This window comes from Haematobia irritans, chromosome 1 (genome assembly GCF_050003625.1).
Source record: "Haematobia irritans isolate KBUSLIRL chromosome 1, ASM5000362v1, whole genome shotgun sequence".
Lineage (NCBI taxonomy): Eukaryota > Metazoa > Arthropoda > Insecta > Diptera > Muscidae > Haematobia > Haematobia irritans.
This window is the reverse complement of record NC_134397.1, coordinates 226,100,768-226,126,618: the sequence shown is the minus strand read 5'-3', so window position 1 is coordinate 226,126,618 and position 25,851 is coordinate 226,100,768. Positions and strand designations below refer to the sequence as shown.

General features: G+C 32.9%; 1 protein-coding gene across 1 annotated transcript in view; it reads right to left on the bottom strand.

Annotated features, from left to right (window-relative positions):
• The window catches only part of Dscam3 (Down syndrome cell adhesion molecule 3), a 317,456-nt gene that overhangs the window by 35,113 nt on the left and 256,492 nt on the right, over window positions 1-25,851 (bottom strand). The window contains exons 22-26 of the mRNA XM_075299301.1: window positions 24,542-24,850; window positions 11,168-11,323; window positions 1,299-1,478; window positions 603-977; window positions 266-391 (exon numbers count right to left, since the gene is read on the bottom strand). Coding sequence (XP_075155416.1) covers window positions 266-391; window positions 603-977; window positions 1,299-1,478; window positions 11,168-11,323; window positions 24,542-24,850 — 1,146 coding nt within the window. The remainder of the gene's footprint in view (window positions 1-265; window positions 392-602; window positions 978-1,298; window positions 1,479-11,167; window positions 11,324-24,541; window positions 24,851-25,851) is intronic.

Genomic DNA, 25,851 nt, shown 5'->3' with positions numbered 1-25,851 from the left:
CCCACAATTCACAAATCTAATGTCTTCACCATGGTCTATATCTTATTTCATTGCTCGTATTCACTAGGCAACCCTGACATTAACATGGTATTACCATCTACAACAACAGAGAGTGGGATGCTATGGAGATATTAACCACCAGTAGTAGTAGTTTTAGTTAGTTGCAGCGATAAACCACAATAAATAATCAACGAAACTAGGCGCCGATGCGAGCATCACCATGGGACTAAATTTGATGTTAGTTGGTTGTAGTTGGACAACTTACCCAGTGGACGGTGTTCAATGGAAAAATGATGAATTGGGCAACCGCCATTATTCCATGCTGACAATTTCAAATTAACGCATGATGCGTTCGTGGCAATTAGATCGTTGCTATTGGGAGCCTGGGAAGCTGTAATAGAAAGTGGATAAAAATTGAATTGAGTCCATGGAGACGAATAAAGTACACGCTTGGTTTGCCAGCCTATTAGGTGGTGAAAAATGCCATGTTAACTCAAATAACAACCGGCTAGTTTTCCACAATGGGAAATGTGAAACAAGCATTAGACCATTCCACGAATGTGACAACCTATACTTGGAGGGAATTCGTTTTCATCACTCACCTTTACCCTTGGTCCAAACATTAATTTCCTCACTAGCCGCTCCGTCGCCAACAATATTGTGGGCCGACATTTTGATGATGTACTGATTGCCACATTTCAATCCGGTTATAGTGTAGGCATTATTCTCTGGCATCAATTCCGTTTGTGACCATGTCTCGCCCATAATGCGATACGATATGGCATAGCCTTGCAATGGAGCACCTCCGTCATCGGGTGGATCCCAACTCACACGTATACTATCGGCTGAGGCATACTGGACAATGATTTGTGGCGAGGCTGGTGGTTTCATGGCAATCACTTGGTATTGTATTTCATCACTGCCAAAAAGATTGTTTGCCGTACATGTGTAATTTCCGGACAGACTACCCTCAACTCCTGTTCTCACACACATATCCATCCATGAGGAGTTAGAAATGGCATGCAGCAGAGATAAAGAAGCAGAAGAAATGTCATCAAACGTGTTATATGGTCATCGAACCATTTGTTGGAGTGTTTGTTAGGCCAAAGCATTAGAGAACATGGAAGAAATATTGAGCAAAAAGAGAGAGAGAAAGAGAGGGAGGAGTAAAAGTAACATATTTTAATTAACATTCTTGTTTTCGTTTGCCAGTTCCTTTTGTTGAACTTCTTCTATTTTCTACCACTGGGGAATTGAAAGTTCGTTTTTTTCTTCTGTTTTTGTTAACAAGAACTTACGATGTATTTTCAAGTTTCCCTCATTTGTCACTTCATAGAAAGGACTAAAGGTAACCGGTCGATCTCTTGTTAGCCATCGTGCTCTTGGTGTTGGATTACCTACGGCAAGACATTCTAGGATTAGACTTGTCCCCACTGCTTTACGTACCACTTGTCCGAAGGAGGCAATCCTTGCTGGGGCTAAAAATAAAACAAAAGTGCGAAAAAGGATGTAATCAAATATCTTTCGCTCTGTGAAGGAGTATAAGTGTACTCGGCCTCTGTTAAGCGGAAACAATTGAAAAATGACCTCAGCAAAAAAACAAATGAAATGAAATAGAAATTTACAATTGGCTTATATTTGTGTCTATGGGAGTGTGTATGGGAGTATACTTTATTAACCCTTTGACTACCGATGCCCACTTAGGAGAACATTTGAAAATGACACTAAACTCTATTTTCACACCTAGTTTCGATTTATTTGTCGATGTTATTTTAAAGTAGCAGCTTTAATCTAAATATTCTATTAATATTTTCCATATTGGTGAACATTAAAATGCATTTTTATAAACCAAAACAAGTATATACAGTAATAAGTTCGGCCGGGCCGAATCTTAAATACCCACCACCATTAGGGTTTCCTCTGAAATTTCAGGAGGGCTTGAGGACACTTCCCGAAGATAAATTTAAAGAGTTCACCTATGAGGTTTTTTCAGATTCTGGATTTATAAGAAAATACCTCTAGATTTCCAATTTCAGGCAAATTGGATAAAAACTTCGGATTCTAGAAGCCCAAGAAGTAAAATCGGGATATCGGTCTATATGGGGGCTATACCAAAACATGGACAAACGGAATGACAAACTTATTATACCCCCGTCACCATTCTATGGTGGTGGGTATAAATACGAAATTTTGATATCATTTTTCTACAGTATGTCTCTAGTAAATGGACATTCATAGAAAAACTATATCTGATTTTTTCCTGTTCTTGTTTTTTGTATTTTTGTATTTTTATACCCACCACCATAGAATGGTGACGGGGGTATAATAAGTTTGTCATTCCGTTTGTAACACATCGAAATATCGATTTCCGACTATATAAAGTATATATATTCTTGATCAGGGAGAAATTCTAAGACGATATAACGATGTCCGTCTGTCTGTCTGTCTGTTGTAATCACGCTACAGTCTTCAATAATGAAGCAATCGTGCTGAAATTTTGCACAAACTCGTCTTTTGTCTGCAGGCAGGTCAAGTTCGAAGATGGGCTATATTGGTCCAGGTTTTGATATAGTCCCCATATAAACCGACCTCCCGATTTGGGTCTTGGGCTTATAGGAATCGTAGTTTTTATCCAATTTGCCTGAAATTTGAAATCTGGACGTATTTTATGACCATAAAGAGGTGTGCCAAAAATGGTGAGTATCGGTCCACGTTTTGGTATAGCCCCCATATAGACCGATCTCCCAATTTTACTTCTTGGGCTTATAGAAACCGCAGTTTTTATTGAATTTACCTGAAATTGGAAATCTAGAGGTATTGTATGACCACAAATACGTGTGCCAAAAATTGTGAGTATCGGTCCATATTTTGGTGTAGCTCCCATTTAGACCGATCTCCCGATTTTACTTCTTGGGCTTATAGAAACCGCAGTTTTTATTCAATTTATCTGAAATTGGAAATCTAGAGGTATTGTAGGACCACAAATATGTGTGCCAAAAATTGTGGGTATCGGTCCATATTTTGGTATAGCCCCCATGTAGACCGATCTCCCGATTTTACTTCTTGGGCTTATAGAAATCGCAGTTTTTATTAAATTTACCTGAAATTGGAAATATAGAGGTATTGTAGGACCACAAATACGTGTGCCAAAAATTGTGAGTATCGGTCCATATTTTGGTATAGCCCCCATATAGACCGATCTCCCGATTTGGGGTCTTGGGCTTATAGAAACCGTAGTTTTTATCCAATTTGTCTGAAATTGGAAATCTAGAGGTATTTTAGGACCATAAAGAGGTGTGCCGAAAATGGTGAGTATCGGTCCATATTTTGGTATAGCCCCCATATAGATCGATTTCCCAATTTTACTTCTTGGGCTTCTAGAATCCGAAGTTTTTATCATATTTGCCTGAAATTGGAAATCTAGAGGTATTTTCGGGTCACAAAGAGGTGTGCCGAAAATGGTGAGTATCGGTCCATATTTTAGTATAGCCCCCATAAGAACGATCTCCCGATTTAACTCCTTGGGTTTCTAGAAACCATAGTTTTTATCTGATTTGCCTGAAATTTTAAATATTCTGGTATTTTAGGCTCACAAAAACGTGTATCGGATTAAGTTTTTATTGGTCCATTTGGTAATGCCTCCATATAGACCGACTTCACTTCTTGAGGGTGTAGAAGGCGCACTGATCATGAAAATTGCTTGAAACTCAATGAAAAATTTCCAGATTTTACTTCTACAGATTTAAGATTTCAAATCAAGACGTTATTTTATAATTTTCTTGCACACTTACAAGAGATGTTAATGATTCCTCTAAGACTCAAACAAAAATGGTTCTTATAAATCCAGAATCTGATATAGTCTTCATAGGCGAAATCTTTAAATTTATCTTCGGGAAGTGTCCTCAAGTCCTCAAGCCCTCCTGAAATTTCAAAGGAAACCCTAATATTTGGTTCATGGTGGTGGGTATTTAAGATTCGGCCCGGCCGAACTTACTGCTGTATATACTTGTTTTTACGCTTTGGAAGATATTATAGGCCAAAAAGCGCTTATTTTCGTAAGGCCATTTGGTCACAATTTAAGAATCAAGTTTTCGGAACAAACTCATATAGCTCTTGAAGTAATTGAGGTAGGTCCTCAAAATTACAATTTTTGTTCTACATGTTACAACAAGTAAAAAGCAAAAAAATTAAAATTTTTAACATTAGGTTTATTTCGGTAGTGAAAGGGTTAAACATAGGAGCCACTATGATTTCAATTGGAATCAAATGTGAAATTTAGAGCTTTTTGCATACACAAAAAAATAAGATAATTTATATCGATCCATTTTTGGTAGCCTCCAAAATAGAATTACAAATTAGTGGTATTAAAATGAGATTTTGTTATATTACCCGGAGTTGACTCTACAGCACGGTTGCCACCAAAAAATGGTAGATTTTTACTATTGGTTGAATTTTTGATGTTTTGGTAGAATGTACGAAACATTCCTCTCTAACCAACAGGTACTTTAATTCTTTATAGAAATAAAATTTTGACAAAATTTTCTATAGAAATACAATTTTGACAAAATTTTCTATAGAAATAAAATTTTGATAAACAGAAATAATATTTTGACAAAATGTTCTGTAGAAATAAAATTTTGACAAAATGTTTTATAGAAATAAAATTTTGATAAACAGAAATAATATTTTCTACAGAAAATAGAAATAAAATTTTGACAACATTTTCTATAGAAATAAAATTTAGACAAAATTTTTAATAGAAATAAAATTTTGACAAATATTTCTATAAAAAAATTATTCACAAAATTTTCTATACAAATAAAATATTGATAAAATTCTGTATATATAAAACATTTTATATAGAAATAAAATCTTAACAAAATTTTCTATAGAATCGAAATTTCGATAAAATTTTCTATAGAAATAAAATTTTGGCAAAATTATAATTCAAAAATTTTGACAAAATAATAATAGAAATAAAATTTTGACTAGATTTTCTTTTGACAAAGTTTTCTATAGAATTAAAATTTTGACAAAATTTTCTATCGAAATAAAATTTTAACAAAATTTTCTATACACCTTCAAAAAAAATCGCTTCTTTAACATATGTTCCAAACCTATTTTGCTGGAAGCACATATATTATTGGATACTGCCGAAACATTAATATGTTTGTTTTATATGAATATATTATATGTTTGGAAGCATTTTGAGCCCAAAAATATTGTATGCTTGGAACAATTTTTCCCAAAGACGATTGTGCTCATTGCCTAACATACTCGTAATTTTCACTTCCACGAAATATTTTAGTTCTTGGCACCTTTTTCTGTAATACAAATAATGTTGAAGAAATTATTCACTTTTGTAAATTTTTTAAATTTTACCTTTCGCCTGCACAGAGAATCGAACCGAGGACCATACAGTTTGTAAGCCAACACACTATCCACTGGAATACGTTGCTGTTATAGTCATCAGTAGATAATTATCGTTATAAGTTACATTTATATAGCAGCGCCCACGAGCCCATGCAAACATAATATTATTTAACAGAAACATACTTTTATTTGCCACGTGGAGCAGCGGTTAGCATGTCTGCCCTGCATGCAAAGGGTCGTGGGTTCAATTCCTGCTCCGACCGAACACTTTTTTGGTTTTTTTAATTTAAACATTTATATTTATACTATAATATTATATTAGCTGCAAAAGTCGAACTTAAAGCCCACTTTTATATTTGAAGGTGTCCGTCAACTCCTCGTGGACTACTTATTAATAAAGAGGAACAAAACGTTGTTTTTATATATTTTACTGTGTAATTTTTCACTAATTCTTCCTTATATCATTTTATTGTCCCAACTCTAAAAAGAGTATAGCGCCCGTTCGTTATTTTTTGAAGACCCCTGATTCCTTTTAAAGAACCAAGACAAAAATTTTGCCCATAATGCCAAAATGATAAATAAAACACATGTCCACACATACATAAAATGCTGCTCTCAAGGCGAAAACATATGCAAATGTCTATTCTCTTGGCTCCGAATGTCCATTCTCTTTATTCAAATTAAATAATATTTAGACTTAAGCATATCAAATGTTTGGCCTTATCATAAGACAGTTTTCCGAAACAACGTACAAGTGGTTTCACAGAAATTGTTCTCTTTTGATTCTTTCGCTGTGTTATGTTGATATCTTTTGTCAACTCTCCCGGTTTCCATCTCTATTTCTTTCTCTATACACCCAGAGAAGGAATATGATCACCTCAAACATGTTTTAAGAGCAAAATGTTATTTTTGTGTGGTGACCATGTAACATGGTTTTCGCAACCATGTTATTTTATCGGAAATCATGTATCTGATTTCGGCAAGAAGGTTATATTTGACGAGAAAATAACATTTTAGTGACAAACATGTTACATGCTCTTAAAACATGTTTGAGGTGATCATATTCCTTCTCTGCGTGTATTCTCTCTGTCGCTTTGAATAAAATATCACAACATATGTATGTTTAGTCGAAATTTGTAAATTTATATATGTTTGCATTCACACATATGATTTTTATGAAACATTCATGCCCCACATAATATATTCTAACACATTAACATAGATGCCCCAAATATTCAGTGTGAGTTTAGGAACAATACATGTTTGCACTTAAACATATTGCGTTTTAAAATTGTGTCCGAAACACATTTTGTTTATATCGGAACATATGAAAAACATATTTTTTTAACAGTGTAGAAACGAAATTTTGATAAAATTTTCTATAGAAATAAAATTTTGACAAAATTTTGTATAAAAATGAAATGTTGACACTATTTTCTATAGAAATAAAATTTCGACAAAATTTTCTATAGAAATAAACTTGGGACAAAATTTTCTATACAATTAAAATATTGACAAAAGTTTCTACAAAAATAAAACTTTAACAAAATTTCCACAGAAATAACATTTTAACAAAATTTTCTGTAGGAATAAAATTTTGACAAAATTTTCTATAGAAATACAATTTTAACAAAATTTTCTATAGAATTAAAATTTCGATAAAACTTTCTATAGACATACAATTTTGACAAAATTTTCTATAGAAATAAAATCTTGACAAAATTTTCTGTAGAAATAAAGTTTTGACAACATTTTCTATAGAAATAAAATTTTGATAAAATTTTCAATAGTAATAAAATTTCGACAAAATTTTCTAGAGAAATAAAATTTTCACAAAATTTTCTATAGAAATAAAATTTTGACAACATTTTCTATACAATTAAAATATTGGCAAAAATTTCTACAAAAATAAAATTTTAATAAATTTTCTACAGAAATAACATTTTAACAAAATTTTCTATAGTAATAAAATGTTGACAAAATTTTCTGTAGGAACACAATTTTGACAAAATTTTGGCAAAATTTTTAATAGAAATAAAATTTGGACAAATTTTTCTTTAGAAAACGTTTTTGACAACATTTTCTATAGAAATAAACTCTTGAAAAATTTTCTCTAGAAATAATATTTTGACAACATGCTCTATAGAAATAAAATTTTGACAAATATTTCTTTAGAAAAAAATTGTTGACCAAATTTTCTATCCAAATAAAATATTGATAAAATTTTCTCTAGATATAAAACATTTTCTTTAGAAATAAAATTTAGCAAAATTTTCCATAGAGGTTAGGCTAGGTTAAGTTAGGTGGCAGCCCGATGTATCAGGCTCACTTAGACTATTCAGTCCATTGTGATACCACATTGGTGAACTTCTCTCTTATCACTGAGTGCTGCCCGATTGCACGTTAAGCTCAATGACAAGGGACCTCCATTTTATAGCCGAGTCGGAACTTCGTTCCACATTGCAGTGAAACCACTTAGAGAAGCTTTGAAGCCCTCAGAAATGTCACCAGCATTACTGAGGTGGGAAAATCCACCACTGAAAAACTTTTTGGGTGTTTGGTCGAAGCAGGAATCGAACCCACGACCTTTTATATGCAAGGCGGGCATGCCAAGCATTGCACCACAGTGGCTTCCTTCTATAGAAATGAAATTTTGACAACATTTTCTATAGAAATAAACTTTTGACAAAATTGTAATAGAAATAAAATTTTGACAAACTTTTCTTTCACAAAGTTTTCTATAGAAATAGAATTTTGACAACATTTTCAATAGAAATAAAATATTGAAAAAAATTTGCTATAGAAATAAAATTTTGACAAAATTTTCTGTAGAAATAAAATTTTGACAACATTTTCTATAGAAATAAAATTTTGACAAATATTTCTATAGAAAAAAATTGTTGACAACTATTTCTTTAGAAAGAAATTGTTGACAAAATTTACTATGCAAATAAAATATTGTTAAAATTTTCTCTAGATATAAAACATTTTCTTTAGAAATTAAATTTTAACAAAATTTTCCATAGAGGTTAGGTTGGGTTAAGTTAGCTGGCAGCCCGATGAATCAGGCTCACTTTGATTATTCAGTCCTTTGTGATACCCCATTGGTGAACTTCTCTCTTATCACTGAGTGCTGCCCGATTCCATGTTAAGCTCAATGACAAGTAACCTCCTTTTTATAGCCGAGTCCGAACGGCGTTTCACATTGCAGTGAAACCACTTGAGAAGCTTTGAAGCCCTCAGAAATGTTACCAGCATTACTGAGGTGGGAAAATCCACCACTGAAAAACTTTTTGGTGTTTGGTCGAAGCAGGAATCGAACCCACGACCTTTTGTATGCAAGGCAGGCATGCCAAGCATTGCACCACAGTGGCTTCCTTCTATAGAAATGAAATTTTGACAAAAATTTTTATAGAAATAAAATTTTGACAAAATTTTAATAGAAATAAAATGTTGACAACATTTTTTATGAAAATTGCATTTTTACAATATTTTCTAAAGAAGTAAAATTTTGACAAACTATTCTTTTTACAAATCTTTCTATAGAAATAAAATTTAAAAAAATTGTCTATAGATATAAAATTTTGACAAAATTTTCTATAGAAATAACATTTTAACAAAATTTTCTATAGAAATGAAATTTTGATAAAATTTTCTATAGAAATAAAATTTTGACAAAATGTTCTATACAATTAAAATATTGACTAAAGTTTCTACAGAAATAAAATTTTAACAAATTTTCTACAGAAATAAAATTTTAACAAAATTTTCTATCGAATAAAATGTTGACAAAATTTTTAATAGAAACAAATGTTGAAAAAATTTTCTATAGAAATGAAATTTTGAAATTTTCTATAGAAATAAAAAGTTAACAAAACCGGATTAAAAGTGAGGTGTCTAGAGTCTCAAAATGTATCGGGAAATTTATCTATATGAAGTATGTAAACATAGACCCATTCGCACATTATTTGGTTCAGCTATTTTTGGCCCTTTATACCTTTTGATTTATATGGTATATATGGGTCTATATCAAAACATAGACCAATGCGCACTATATTCGGCACACCTGGTTGCGGACCTAAAATTCCTAATGATTTCCAGTTTCAGGAAAATCAGTTAACAATTGAGATGTCTATATGCTCAAAATCCCAAATATGGGGTTTATATAGGGGCTCTACCAAAACCTGGATCGATATATATCTTCGAACTTGATCTGATAGACCACACAAAAAATGTAGCGTAGACATGGTGATATCGTTTTATAATTTCTTCCGGATGAAGAATACATATACTTTGTATGCTCGGAAATCGATATTTTATTTATTTATTGTTGTTGTTGTTGTAACAGTTTTTAATGTAGTTTCATCCATTTTGTTCTATGCTGGTATAGTTCAGCTGGTAGCCAGATCAAGGAACTCTGCGACAAGGATGGGGTGTGTCCAGACGGGTAGGCTTAGCTGGGCAAGCAAAAAGGTGACGAGTGTCATGTGGCCCTTGATGACAGATGGGGCACACGTCAGCTACGCTGCTATCAATCACGGAAAAAATATGAATTGAGGCGGCTGCACTTGCCTGATTTTAGTTGGGCCAAAACTACTCTTGTCTGCCGTGGGAGGTCTCTTTCCTCCGGTGCTACGGGCGGCGGTCGGACTCCGAGAACATGATTAACCTTGTAGCTTCTCACCGCTTCAGCTACAGTATCCTCATGAATCCTGTTCAGACCTGTCTGGTATGCTGCCTGATCTAGAGGCTCTCTTTTGTAACGCTGGATCTAGGGCTCTAGAAGGTGAAGATCAACCCTTACATTCCTGGGTGGAGGTTGTCTATCCACAATATGGTGATTCGGATGACAACTTCAATGGCAACCCAAGAGGTACTGCTTTGACAACATGTAATTGTGTCGACGCACTGGGATGTCCTGGTCCCCGCATGAAGGTGATCCAGGGGTGTACTGCGGAGACATCCTGTTGCGGTTCTAAGGGCAGCGTTCTGACAGGTCTGTATGTTATTCCTACATAGTTCACCACTGACCGGCCAATTGCCTTATATGTAGTTAACAAGGTTTCTTTGTCCGCATCCCAAGTGCTACCGGCAAGCGACTTGAGGACCTTGTTTCTACCGCGGAGCTTATCACAAATTGCAGTGGCATGGGCGGACGACTTATGAAGGCTGTCGAATGTGACCCCGAGAATCTTGAGTAATTAGTTGTCGGAATTGTTTCGCCATCGACTCTGACATTCAACTGCCTGCGTACTTCCACCGTCCATGTAGTGAATAGTGTGTCTGAGGATTTGGTGGGAGATATCCTCAAATTTCTTGCAGTGAAATGACTGGTAAGATCAGCGAGGTAGACATTAAATCGATCGCAAATGTCATCAATAATTTATTTATTTAATCGATTTATCGGTATGTTACAAAATGAATGAAAAATTACGCCCCCATCAGAATGACAAATTACGCCCCCATGACCATTATATGATGATGGGTAGAAAAAAACTAAAGAAATAACATTGCAAAATATACAAAACCCCATTCATTTCATTTCCAACCGCATAATCGTCAACACGAATGTCTAACAGTTAGGTCCATAAATGTATACTCGTACGTTTAACACTCTGTATGGAATCTGTATAGATTTCAATTCATAGATTTCATTAAGGATCCAATGTCGACATTGTTTGAGAGCTGTGTGCATATGTGTATATGTATGTGCATGTGTGTGTGTGTGAGTGTTTTGAAACAATAATACTTAAACGGCAATGAAATCAAATCGAATTTCAATTTTTCAACTTACCACGTGTGTTTGTGGCCTGTGCTACCACAGATGTTGGCTCACCCTCGCCAACAGAAGTTGAGGCAGAAACCCAAAATTCGTACATTTGATTCTCTGCCAAACTGCGAGCTTCGTGGGTAACCGGATAACCAGATTCATCGACACGCACCATATGAGCTGCAAAGAAGAAAAAAAAAACACAAAAATAAATAGATGAGAGGAACAAACAAACGTAAATAGAAATTAAAGTACAATTCATTTTGTGTAGAAGTATTTCATAAAATTTGTGGTGTGATAATTAAAATTATTGATGGGTTATTAAAATGAATATGAAAATTCATAATGGGATTATTATTGTTTTTGTTGAAAGGATAATCGGGTCATATTTTCTACAAATTGAAACCAAAGATTACAAATGCGAATCCAAAGAATACAAATGCGAATTTCCCTATGCAATAAATTTAAATCGGCTGTAAGAAATTTCGTGCAACTTTTTCAGAAGCGATCACATTTCAGCACGAAGGAGTCAGTGTTGAAGGTCGTAGCGTGGCCACAATAGATGAACAGGCTGACGGACTTAGTTATATAAACTGAAATTTATATTTCGATGTCTCACCAACGGATTGGCCAACTCATTATATCCCCATCTTAGAGGCTGGATGTAAAAAAAAAATAATTCTCAGATTTGCTTGGTGCGACCATACTCATAGTTATACCCTAAAGAACATAGTGGTTAGGGAATAGTAAATAACCTTGATTTGCAAGAAAATTTGCCATCAGAAATATTTTTATTAGGTCCCTTGCAATATATATCGATCGACTTAGGCTCACCTCCTGAGCTGATCTAGCCTTTAGCGTTCATCCATCTATTTGTCCATGTATTTGTTGTTTGAGAAAATTTCTTACAAGGACGAGGGTTATTGAAATTGAAAAATAAAGTTGGGATCACATAAAGCGCTTATATACTAGCAATTGTTTTCAACTTTGACGCACATTATTCCACTGTTGTACCCTTTCATTGAAATCGGTTCAGTTTTAAACTGTACATTACTTTGCTGTTTTATCCACTCAATATAAAAAATGTGAAACGTAAGGCTCCCCTTAAAATGTAATTCCCATCGGATCGAATTCCGAAGTTGCTTCCATATACATACACTACAAGTAAACTACCCACCAAAAGAATTTGGAAGATCTTCTAAAGGCACAACATTAAAAGCACTTCCAAAAATGTCCTCCCAAAGATGTTCTTTATTTTAAGTGCACAGGAAGTCCATTTGCGTCAATTTTTGCATAACTCGCTTTTTTCATATTTTTAATAGTAACTTTAAAATTTTATTTTTTCAAGCCTGTTAAAAAACGATTAAGAAGTAATAAGATGCAAATTATTTAAATTTTACCGAAAACAAGTATATATGGCGGTAAGTTCGGTCAGGCCGAATCTTATGTACCCTCCACCATGGATAGCGTAGAAACTTATAAGAACGACTCTCATCCACAATCGAATTACTTAGGTTGTGGTATCTTAAATCGTTTTCTAAATTGTGAGTTAGTCCATACGATGTATATATTAGACAAAAACGGTATATGTAGATAAGTCTACAAATACTTACGAATCGATATGGACTTTTGCACGGTACGTAGGGAGCCAGAATTGAAATATTGGGGTCGCTTATATGGGGGCTATATACAATTATGAACTTGATATGGACCAATTTTTGTGTGATTGGGGATCGATTTATCTGAAGGCTATATATAACTATAGACCAATATGGACCTAGTTAGGCATGGTTGTTAACGGCCATATACTAGCACAATGTACCAAATTTCAACTGACTCGGATGAAATTTGTTCCTCCAAGAGACTCCAAAACCAAATCTCGGGATCGGTTTATATGGGGGCTATATATCATTATGGACTGATATGGACCACTTTTGGCATGGTTGTTAAATATCATATACTACCACCACGTACCAAATTTCAACCAGATCGGATGAATTTTGCTTCTCCAAACGGCACCGGAGGTCAAATCTGGGGATTGGTTTATATGGGGGTTATATATAATTATGAACTGATATGAATCAATTCCTGCGTGGTTGTTGGATACCATATACTAACATCACGTACCAAATTTCAACCGAATGGGATGAATTTTACTCTTCCAAGAGGCTACGAAGGTCAAATGTGGGTATCGGTTTATATGGGGGCTATATATAATGATGGACCGATTTCGACCAATTTTTGCATAGGTGTTTGAGGCCATATATTAACACCACGTACCAAATATCAACTGAATCAGATGAATTTTGGTCTTCCAAGAGACTCCGGAGGTCGATCTGATGATCGGTTTATATGGGGGCTATGCACCAATGTGGACAACTTTTTGCATGGTAATTAGAGACCATATACTAACATCATGTACCGAATTTCAGCTGAATCGGATGAAATTTGCTTCTCTTAGAGGCTCCGAAAGCCAAATCGAGGGATCGGTTTATATGGGGGCTATATATAATTATGAACTGATGTGAACTAATTTTTGCATGGTAGTTAGAGACCATATACTAACACCATGTACAAAATTTCATCCGGATCGGATGAAATTTGCTTCTCTTAGAGGCTCCGAAAACCAAATCGGGGGATCGGTTAATATAGGGGCTAAATATAATTATGAACCGATAAGGACTAATTTTTGCATGGTTATTAGAGACCATATACTAACACCATGTACCAAATTTCAGCCGGATCGGATGAAATTTGCTTCTCTTAGAGAGTCTGCAAGCCAAATTTGGGGGTCCGTTTATATAAGGGCTATACGTAAAAGTGGACCGATATGGCCCATTTGCAATATCATCCGACCTACATCAATAACAACAACTTGTGTCAATTTCAAGTCGATAGCTTGTTTCGTTCGGAAGTTAGCGTGATTTCAACAGACGGACGGACGGACAGGTTTAGATCGACCCACGACCCAGAATATATATACTTTATGGGGTCTTAGAGCAATATTTCGATGTGGTACAAACGGAATGACAAAGTTAATAACAGGTTGGTTGATAAGTCCCCGGTCTGACACATAGATGGCGTTGCTAGTATTACATGCATATTATTTTTATATAGTACCAACCTTCAAATGATTCGTGTCAAAATTTGCCGTCTGTAATCAATTAGTTTGTGAGATAGAGCGTCTTTTGTGAAGCAACTTTTGTTATTGTGAAAAAAATGGAAAACAGGAATTTCGTGTTTTGATAAAATACTGTTTTATGAAGGGAAAAAAATACGGTGGAAGCAAAAACTGGGTTTGATAATGAGTTTCCGGACTCTGCCCCAGGGAGATCAACAATAATTGATTGGTATGCAAAATTCAAGCGTGGTGAAATGAGCACGGAGGACGGTGAACGAGTGAACGCCCGAAAGAGACAACATCAAAAAAATCCACAAAATGATTTTGAATGACCGTAAAATGAAGTTGATCGAGATAGCAGAGGCCTTAAAGATATCAAAGGAACGTGTTGGTCATATCATTCATCAATATTTGGATATGCGGAAGCTCTGTGCAAAATGGGTGCCGCGCGAGCTCACATTTGACCAAAAACAACAACGTGTTGATGATTCTGAGCGGTGTTTGCAGCTGTTAACTCGTAATACACCCAAGTTTTTCCATCGATATGTGACAATGGATAAAACATGGCTCCATCACTACACTCCTGAGTCCAATAGACAGTCGGACAGCGACCGGTGAACCGTCTCCGAAGCGTGGAAAGATTCAAAAGTCCACTGGCAAAGTAATGGCCTCTGTTTTTTGGGATGCGCATGTAATAATTTTTTATCGATTATCTTGAGAAGGGAAAAACCATCAACAGTGACTATTATATGGCGTTATTGGAGCGTTTGAAGGTCGAAATCGCGGCAAACTGGCCCCATATGAAGAAGAACAAAGTGTTGTTCCACCAAGACAACGCACCGTGCCACAAGTCATTGGTAACGATGGCAAAAATTCATGAATTGGGCTTCGAATTGCTTCCCAACCCACCGTATTCTCCAGATCTGGCCCCCAGCGACTTTTTCTTGTTCTCAGACCTCAAAAGGATGCTGACAAGTAAAAATGTGGCTGCAATGATGAGGTGATCGCCGAAACTGAGGCCTATTTTGAGGCAAAACCGAAGGAGTACTACCCAAATGGTATCAAAATATTGGAAGATCGTTATAATCGTTGTATCGCTCTTGTAGGGAACGAATTTTGACAAAAAGAATATGTGTTTTTCTTTGTTAGACCAGGGGCTTATCAGCCAACCTGTTATACCCGCATCCTATGGTGGAGGGTATACAAATGCTAAATCCTTTCTAGAAAAATTGCGAATTTTTGAATATATTTCATGTCAAACCTTCCAGACAAGCTTTCTAATGCATTAAAAATCATAAAAAATTTTAAAAATAATTTATTCGTCAAAATATCACAAAATTTCTTCATTCACATCCACAACACTGGATTCGCACTTTAAGAAGTGATGCAAATTCAGTGCGTCGGCTGTTGAAATGGTGGACATCTGTCCTATGACAAGCCCATGCTAAATTCATCGCTTTTGCGTCAATTTCGCACCACTTTCGGATCCAAAAAGAACATCTTCACTAATTTTTTGGCGATTATTTTTTTTTTTTGAATCCAAAGATACTTCTTCTTTGAAATCAAGAAGGCTTTTAACGAGTTTCTTATCTTTAATTTTAGGCTGTATTAAAATACAATTAGAATACAGACTTCATTTATTGCAATTCCTTTCTGTTTTTGTGATATATTAAGTGGGTTAACTTGTACAAATAAATGTCAGTTTACAAATTGAACCAAAAACTTCAAAATAAAAAAATATTTTTTAATCTGAAAAAAACAAAATCTGAACAAAATCCTAAAGGGTGATACGGTCAAAATTTGGTCAATATAAACTTGACGTATTTCTTTCAATTTTGCATTTAAAAAACCTGAACACCCCTCATTTTGAAGCTGTGTGTGTGTAGAATGTTGCTCCCATTTTGATTTTGGAATTCACTCTTCAGTTGTCAAAAAGCCGTCCAAGCAAGAAGAGCAGCGTATCAAAATTTTGCTCGCGCATCGCGAAAATCCGAGCTACTCGCACGCAAATCTGGCAAAATCGCTAAAAGTTGCCAAGTCAACAACCGTTACAAATGTAATTAAAGTGTTTGGGGAACGTTTGTCGACAGCCAGGAAGTCTGGATCGGGAGGAAATCGAAAACCGGAAGCCGCTGAGACGACAAAGAGAGTTGCCGGTAGTTTCAAGCGAAACCCTAACCTCTCTCTCCGAGATGCCGCTGGGTGTATCGTCTACAACCGTGCATCGAGCCAAAAAACGAGCCGGACTATCGACTTACAAGAAGGTAGTGACTCCAAATCGCGATGATAAACAAAATACGACGGCCAAAGCGCGACCCCGGAGGCTGTACACGACGATGCTGACGAAGTTTGACTGCGTGGTAATGGACGACGAAACCTACGTCAAAGCCGACTACAAGCAGCTTCCGGGACAGGAGTTTTATACGGCAAAAGGAAGGGGAAAGGTAGCAGATATTTTCAAGCACATAAAATTGTCAAAGTTCGCAAAGAAATATCTGGTTTGGCAAGCCATCTGTACCTGTGGCTTGAAAAGCAGCATTTTCATAGCTTCCGGGACTGTCAACCAAGAAATTTACGTTAAAGAGTGTTTGAATAAACGTCTGCTGCCTTTCCTGAAGAAACACGGTTGTTCCGTACTGTTTTGGCCGGATTTGGCATCTTGCCATTACGGTAAAAAGGCCATGGAGTGGTACAAGAACCCAAGGACAAGAACCCTCCCAACACGCCAGAGCTCCGCCCAATTGAGAAATACTGGGCTATTGTCAAGCGGAACCTAAAGAAGACCAAAACAACTGCTAAGGACGAGCAGCAGTTCAAGGCAAACTGGCTTTCTGCGGCGAAGAAGGTGGACAAGGTGGCTGTACAAAATCTGATGGCAGGTGTCAAGCGTGAGGCCCGGCAATTCGGATTTGGAAAAGGAAAAGCCTAACTGAATATTTTTCCTGAATTTTATACTAATTGAACTTGAAAAAGAAATTTAATTTGATTTTTTAAATAAACGATTTCACCGATTTACACGCGTTTTCCCTTGACCAAATTTTGACCGTATCACCCTTTAAAATAAAATTTCAGGCTATATTTGAAGCTTTTTCCTATAAATCAAAATTTCAAAATCGCAGTTTATTTAAAAGTAATTTCTTTAAATCAAAAGTGCTTGTTTTTACATTAAGGAAAATTTGTCTTACTTCAAAGACATTCCACTTTAACGGAGTGTCCTAAATTTAAAGCAAAGGTTATAAACTTTCTTTTAATTGAAAATTGTTTTTATTGCATATGATTGGTTCTTATCTATAAACACGTATTCCTTCTGTTCGAATAACAAATGTGACGATATTTGTGATCAACTAAATTAAAAATTTTAATTCATCGTCTAGACCGAACTCAATCCCCTGCCTTCAGATAATCGCTGTCTCAATTGTCAAATATATTTTTCACAATATTTGCATTAACCTTCTGTTAAATTTCGCATTTTTTCTGCACTGACATATGTATCCGTACAAATAATTTCATTGAGGACGAAAACTTTATCTTAAGCTCAAGACATTCGTAATTAAGACCTGTTTTCAATTATGTGCTAATTACCAGACAAATCATCATGTCCAAGTGAAGAAACGAAGAAAATAGCGATTAAAAAGTATTGCTCACTAAGAAAAAAATGGGAAAACCCCAAAGCCAAGAACTTTTCGCAAATTCAAGCTTTATTTTTCCAAAGGGCATTAAATTGAAATTAAATGCCAAAACTTTTACATTTCAAATCCATAGCCAGACAACGACGTTGGAAGAAAAACTTTAGCTAATAAAACTAAATGCAATGAGTGAATGAAGGAGTATAAAGGAAGACGAAAAGAATCCTTTAGCTATATGCGTTTTGTTGGTTTTTTTCGTCAAGCGGGAAGGGTTATATATGCGTTCTGGTCATATAAATCTACCAGGGATAGATTGTTGCCAGTATTAAGAAAATGTCCCCCAAGTTGGGGATATTTTTTATGAATGTGAATTTGGTGGGAAATTTCCATAAACATGGATGATTTTTCGAAATCAGTTCGGTATAATAAATCAGGCTTAAAGTAATGATTATTAACCAGCCATGATATGAATATCACAATAAAGACAAGGTTCATAAAAGCCTACATATGGCCAATATTGTTATACTCAGTGGAAGTATGGACATTAAAAGCAGTAGATGTCAAGCGATTAGAAACATTCGAAATGTGGATATATCGAAGAATTCTTAAAATTCCATGGATAGATCATGTGTCAAATGACGAAGTTCTACGGAGATTGAACAGAACTAGAGAACTATTCACTAACATAAAGAGAAGAAAAATTTCATATCTTGGTCATATAATGCGAAACCCAAAATACCGTATCCTACAGACAATTTTACAAGCCAATATAGAAGGAAAACGTAGTAGAGGAAGACAAGAGATGGCCTGGATTCAAAATATTCAACAATGGACAGAATTCCGAAATGCAGAAAATTTAATAAGTGTCGCTAGAAACAGAGAATTATTTTTCTTGTTTTGTCAATAATATATAAAAGGAAACTCTACATGAAATGTAATATGGTCACTAACATTCGAATATGCAATAAAGAAGAAAGTAATGATTTACATGATTTTTTTTTTTCATCCTTAAAAACTGGCCTTAAAAATTCATAGCGAATATCCAGAATATTAAGTTAATAATTTTACTCATTTTGGTTAAGACATTACATACATATTATTATGAAATCATTAGTCATTACTGTTCATCACAGATTTGGACATTTTATTCCATTAATACAGAAATGATTGAACGATCGTCCAATATTTATTACTTACTCTAAGTAAATTTCGGTTCACAAATACATATTGACCAAAGCCCAATTTTAATTTCTCGAGCATTTGGAAGACATTCCCTAGTTTCCTGCTTTTGTGTTTCAAAATCTTGATCTTATTGCAACTCTTAAGCTGACATGACATCAAGTTTATATATTTTTTTTAATTATTAGAGATTTTGCTACAGCAGAAAATTGTGAAAATTTTTTATTTCTGTAGAAAATTTTGTGAAAATTTTAATGACAATTAAAAGATATATCAAAATTTTATTTCTATAGAAAATTTTGTCAAAATTTTATTTCTATAGAAAATTTTGTCAAAATTTTACTTCTATAGAGAATTTTGTCAAAATTTAACTTCCATAGAAAATGTTGTAAAAATTTTAATTTTACAGAATTTTTGTCCAATTCTTTGTGTAGAAAATTTGTCAAAATTGTTCTAATTTTGTCAAAATTTTATTTCTATTTCTAATTTTTTCAAAATTTTATTTCTATAGAAGATTTTATCAAAATTTTATTTCTATAGATAATTTTGTCAAAAAATTATTTCTATAGAAAATTTTGCAAATTTTTATTCTAAAGAAAATTTTATTTCTATAGAAACTTTTGTCAAAGTTTTATTTCTATCGAAAATTTTGTTAAAATTTTATTTCTATGGAGAATTTTGGAGAAAATGTTTTATTTCTATTGAAAATTTTGCTAAAATTTTATTCCTATGATTTTGTCAAAATTTTATTTCTATATAAAATTTTGTCAACATTGTATTTCTATAGAAAATTTTGTCAAAACTTTATTTCTATAGAAAATTTTGTCAACATTGTATTTCTATAGAAAATTTTGTCAAAATTTTATTTCTTTAGAAAATTTTGTCAAAATTTTATTTCTATATAAAATTTTATCAAAAGTTTAATTCTATACAAAATTTTGCCAAAATTTTATTTCTATAGAAAATTTTGTCAAAATTTTATTTCGTTAGAAAATTTTGTGAACATTTTAGTTCTTTACATAATTTTGTGAAAATTTATTTCTTTACATAATTTTGTGAAAATTTTATTTCTATAGTAAATTGTGTCGAAATTTTTTTCTATAGAAAATTGTGTCGAAATTTATTTCTATTAAAAATTGTGTCAAAATTTTATTTCTATAGGAAGTTTTGTTAAAATTTTATTTCTAAAGAAAATTTTGTCAAAATTGTATTTCTTTAGAAAATTTTGTCAAAATTTTGAAATACACTTGAACCTTCCGAAAAAGGGTTTAATAGTCGGCTACTGCCTAAACAAATTTGCAAGTATATCTCTTTTCCTTTGCCAAACTCAAATCATCGATTTGTATTTAGTTGGCTGGTTTGTTTTTGAGCGTGCTTCTCTATTTTCATTCATTTTGTTTGTTATTGTTGGCTTCTCTTCAATCGTTATTGTTGTTTTTGATCTCAGCTTAAAGCCATGCATTGATTAAACTACAAGTGTAGCTTAACCAACAGAGGAAAAGTATGCTTGTCACATATATTTGGGCAAAGCCCTATAGACTGCAAGATGGTGGGAAAGACGCACGTTTCGGAATTACCACATTCCTCATCAGCATCCTCTACTTGCAGCAAAACTATCAACCAATTATCAGAACAAATTCGGGTAATTACTCAATCCAAAGTGAACTACACTTGAACTTTCCGAAAAAAGGTTTGATAGTCGGCTACTATCTAAACAAATTTGCGCGCTCAAAAACAAACCCAGCCAACTACATTCAAATCGATGATTTGAGTTTGGCAAAGGAAAAGAGATATGGTTGCAAATTTGTTTAGACAATAGCCGACTATCAAACCTTTTTTCGGAAGGTTCAAGTGTAGATCACTTTGGGTTGAGTGAATTACCAGAATTTATTCTGATAATTGGTTGATAGTTTTGTTGCAAGTAGAGGATGCTGATGAGGAATGTGGTAATTCCAAAACAGCTGCACATCCAACCATCTTGTAGTCTATAGGGCTTTGCCCAAATAAATTTGACAAGCATACTTTTCCTCTGTTGGTTAAGCTACACTTGTAGTTTAATCAATGCATGGCTTTAAGCTGAAATCAAAAACAACAATAAAAATTTTATTTCTATAGAAAGTTTTGTTCAAATTTTATTTCTAAAGAAAATTTTCTTACAATTTTATTTTTATAAAAAATTTTGCCAAAATTTTATTTCTAGAGAAAATTTTGTCAAAATTTTGTCGAAATTTTTCTCTATAGAAAATTGTGTCAAAATTGTATTTCTTTAGAAAATTTTGTAAAAATTTTATTTCTATAGAAAATTATGTCAAAATTTTATTTCTATAGAAAATTGTGTCGAAAATTTTCTCTATAGAAAATTGTGTCAAAATATATTTTGTCAAAATTTCATTTCTTTAGAAAATTTTATCAAAATTTTATTTCTATAGAAAATTTTTTCAAAATTTTATTTCTATAGAAAGTTTTGTTGAAATTTTATTTCTATCGAAAATTTTGTCACAATTTTATATCTAAAATTTTATTTCTATAGAAATGTTGTCAAAATTTTATTTCTATGGAAAATTTTGTCAAAATTTTATTTCTATAGAAAATTTTGTCAAAATATTATTTCTATAGAAAATTTTGTCAAAACTTTATTTCTATGGAAAATTTTGTCAAAATTGTATTTCTTTAGAAAATTTTGTCAAAATTTTATTTCTATAGAAAATTTTGTCAACATTGTATTTCTATAGAAAATTTTGTCAAAACTTTATTTCTATAGAAAATTTTGTCAACATTGTATTTCTATAGAAAATTTTGTCAAAATTTTATTTCTTTAGAAAATTTTGTCAAAATTTTATTTCTATATAAAATTTTGTCAAAACTTTATTTCTATAGAAAATTTTGTCAACGTTGTATTTCTATAGAAAATTTTGTCAAAATTTTATTTCTTTAGAAAATTTTGTCAAAATTTTATTTCTATATAAAATTTTGTCAAAACTTTATTTCTATAGAAAATTTTGTCAACATTGTATTTCTATAGAAAATTTTGTCAAAATTTTATTTCTGTAGAAAATTTTTTCAAAATTTTATTTCTATTGAAAATTTTGTCAAAATTTTATTTCTATAGATAATTTTGTCAAAATTTTATTTCTATAGAAACTTTTGTCAATTTTTTTTGTATAGAAAATGTTGTCAAAATTTTATTTCTTTAGAAAATTTTGTCAAAGTTTTATTTCTTTAGACAATTTTGCCAAAATTTTATTCCTTTAGAAAATGTTGCCAAAATTTTATTATATATAAAATTTTGTCAAAATTTTATTATATATAAAATTTTGTCAAAATTTTATTTCTATAGAAAATTGTGTCAACATTTTATTTCTTTAGAAAGTTTTGTTAAAATTTTATTTCTTTAGAAAATTTTGTCAAAATTTTATTTCTTTAGAAAATTTTGTCAAAATTTTATTTCTATAGAAAATTTTGTTAAAATTGTATTTCTATAGAAAATTTTGTTAAAATTTTATTTCCATTGAAAATTTTGTTAAAATGTTCATTCTATTGAAAATTTTGTCAAAATTTTAATTCTATAGAAAATTTTGTCAAAATTTTATTTCTATTTCTAATTTTGTCAAAAATTTTGTTCTATAGAATATTTTGTCAATTTTATTATATATAAAATTTTGTCAAAATTTTATTTCTATAGAAAATTTTGTCAAAATTTTATTTCTGTAGAAAATTTTTTCAAAATTTTATTTCTATTGAAAATTTTGTCAAAATTTTATTTCTATAGAAAATTTTGTCAAAATTTTATTTCTATAGAAACTTTTGTCATTTTTTTTGTATAGAAAATTTTGTCAAAATTTTATTTCTTTAGAAAATTTTGTCAAAGTTTTATTTCTTTAGACAATTTTGCCAAAATTTTATTTCTTTAGAAAATTTTGCCAAAATTTTATTATATATAAAATTTTGTCAAAAAATTTTGCCACCGTGGTGCAATGGTTAGCATGCCCGCCTTGCATACACAAGGTCGTGGGTTCGATTCCTGCTACGACCGAACACCAAAAAGTTTTTCAGCGGTGGATTATCCCACCTCAGTAATGCTGGTGACATTTCTGAGGGTTTCAAAGCTTCTCTAAGTGGTTTCACTAGAATGTGGAACGCCGTTCGGACTCGGCTATAAAAAGGAGGTCCCTTGTCATTGAGTTTAACATGGAATCGGACAGCACTCAGTGATAAGAGAGAAGTTCACCACTGTGGTATCACAATGGACTGAATAGTCTAAGTGAGCCTGATACATCGGGCTGCCACATAACCTAACCTAACCTAACCTTTGTCAAAATTTTATTTCTATAGAAAATTGTGTCAAAATTTTATTTCTTTAGAAAGTTTTGTAAAAATTTTATTTCTTTAGAAAATTTTGTCAAAATTTTATTTCTTTAGAAAATTTTGTCAAAATTTTATTTCTATAGAAAATTTTGTTAAAATTGTATTTCTATAGAAAATTTTGTTAAAATTTTATTTCTATAGAAAATTTTGTCAAAATTTTATATCTATAGAAAATTTTGTCAAAATTTTATATCTATAGGAAATTTTGTCAAAATTTTATTTCCATTGAAAATTTTGTTAAAATGTTCATTCTATTGAAAATTTTGTCAAAATTTTAATTCTAGTTTTATTTTTATAGAAAATTTTGGCAACATCTTTTTTCTCCAAATGGCCACATTTTCCTTTTAAGATCTCCACTGCTAAGTCGAATACTTATACAAATGAGTCCACATCAACCTTTGTATATGGCATCTAACCAATTTGAAGGGTTTGAGATAATTTCGAAGAGTTAGGTGTACAAAATGGTGCAACGTATAATGTAGTCAGTCGCTCCTCCTGACGTTAGGCTTTCCTTACTTGTTTTATTTGTTATAAAAACTTGGCAAAATATATTGGGGATTTTTGTGAGGAATTTAAATTTAATTTGGGATTTGTGGAGACTAAAAGGTTAATATTTAGGGGCTAGAACCAAAAAAATACTGGCAACACTGTAGGGATAGAAAAGATTCCAAAGCGAAGTCTTTAGCTCTTCCTCTCTCTCCATCTTTTTCTCGACCATACCGAGGCAAGTTTCCGGATATTATTGTACCTTTCATGACTTTCAATGATAAGTCGAAGTCGAAAAAGTTTTCCTATCACCATGGTTTTTTGTCTGCATTCTCATCCTGAAACTTTCATTTTAACTTTACGTATTTTTTTACGTGAATTTTTTTCCTTTTCAGTTCTCCTATTATTTCTTGATTTTTTTTTATTTGGATTTTGTCGTTTATTCGTTTGGGCTTTTCCAATATTTTTTTGTTAGTTTTGATCAAAATGAAGGCAAAAAACGTGCCCACTTCTAACAGAGCGAACTAACTAGGAAGTCGTAATAGACATAGAACGCAAAAAAAAAAAAAAACGGGAAAAAATTGAACTCAACTCAAAATCTCATTGAGAAGAGGTACTTACATTTAGCTTGTCCTTTACGTCCGGCTTCTCTTGAATAGACTGTATAATGGGTTATTATGCCATTGCGATTCCTTGGTGGCAGCCATGATATCAAAATGGAATCCGCTGTTAGAGCAGCTGCTTTGATGGCAGCCGGTGCATCTGGAACATCATCCTCCGTTTGGCAATATAACGGCTGACTGGCTACACCATCACCAGTGGCCGTATACGCCAGTACCCGCAACGAGTAATTGGTGGCCTTGTGCAATGTGTGCAGATACGTTTCCAAATTTGAAGTACGTTTTATTTCTAGTTTGGCCGGAAAATCAACTATGAGTCCCATCAAGCAACCAGCAATGGCAGTAGAAGCAGCAGTAGCACCAACATCATCATCATCATCATCCATCCAGGGCAACCAAATAGCAAAGGATCGCATGGGATAGCATTGGAAAGAAAGCATATTGAAATTGAAAATTGAGTTATTTTTAAAGCACTTGACAAAAGTTCAATACGACTACATAGAGCAAATTTATTTATTTTACTAACAGATACTTCAATTTTTGGGAGAGAAGACGGCTTTTTTGTGCCAAAAATTTAGTCTGAGTGGTGATGTAAAGCAATTAAGTGCCAATATTTGGTAGTACAATACAATTAATTTAATCTGACAGTTGACATAGCAGATAGTTTGAATAACAACCCAGCGAAAAATGCGTCGCCAAAAAAGTAGTGAAAAAGTTCTTTCTGGATTCGGAAGTAGTGCGATACTGGCGCAGAAGCGATTAATTTAACATGGGCTTGTCATACGAAAGAACTTCAAAATATTTTTGCTGAAAAAAAAAATAAAGGGCAAATTCGGACAGAGTGGGTGATATGTAACGCACCAAAGTAAAACGCTATATTTTTCAGCATTATATCCCCCACTATAGGATCGGGTGTATACTAACATTTTCATTTTGTTTGTAACACATCGAAATACTGGTCCCAGAAGTTCTGAGTCGTTCTAGCAATGTCCGTCCGTCAACCCGTATTTTCAAATCACGCTAACACGACACGAAACAAGCCATCTACATGAAATTTGGTACAAGGAAATCTTAGTGATTTAGGTCAAATGGTATCGTAAAGGGGCTGTACGACCACTTTCACGTACGACCATATAAACCGATTCCCATATTTGACTTTCTGAACCTATAGGAGGAGTAAATATCAGCCGATTCGGTTAAAATTTGCTACGTTATCTTTGTATATGGTCTTTAACAGCATTGTAAAAATTTGCCCTTAATTTTATAAATACTTATATAAACCAATTCAATTCTTGATCCGTATACATATAG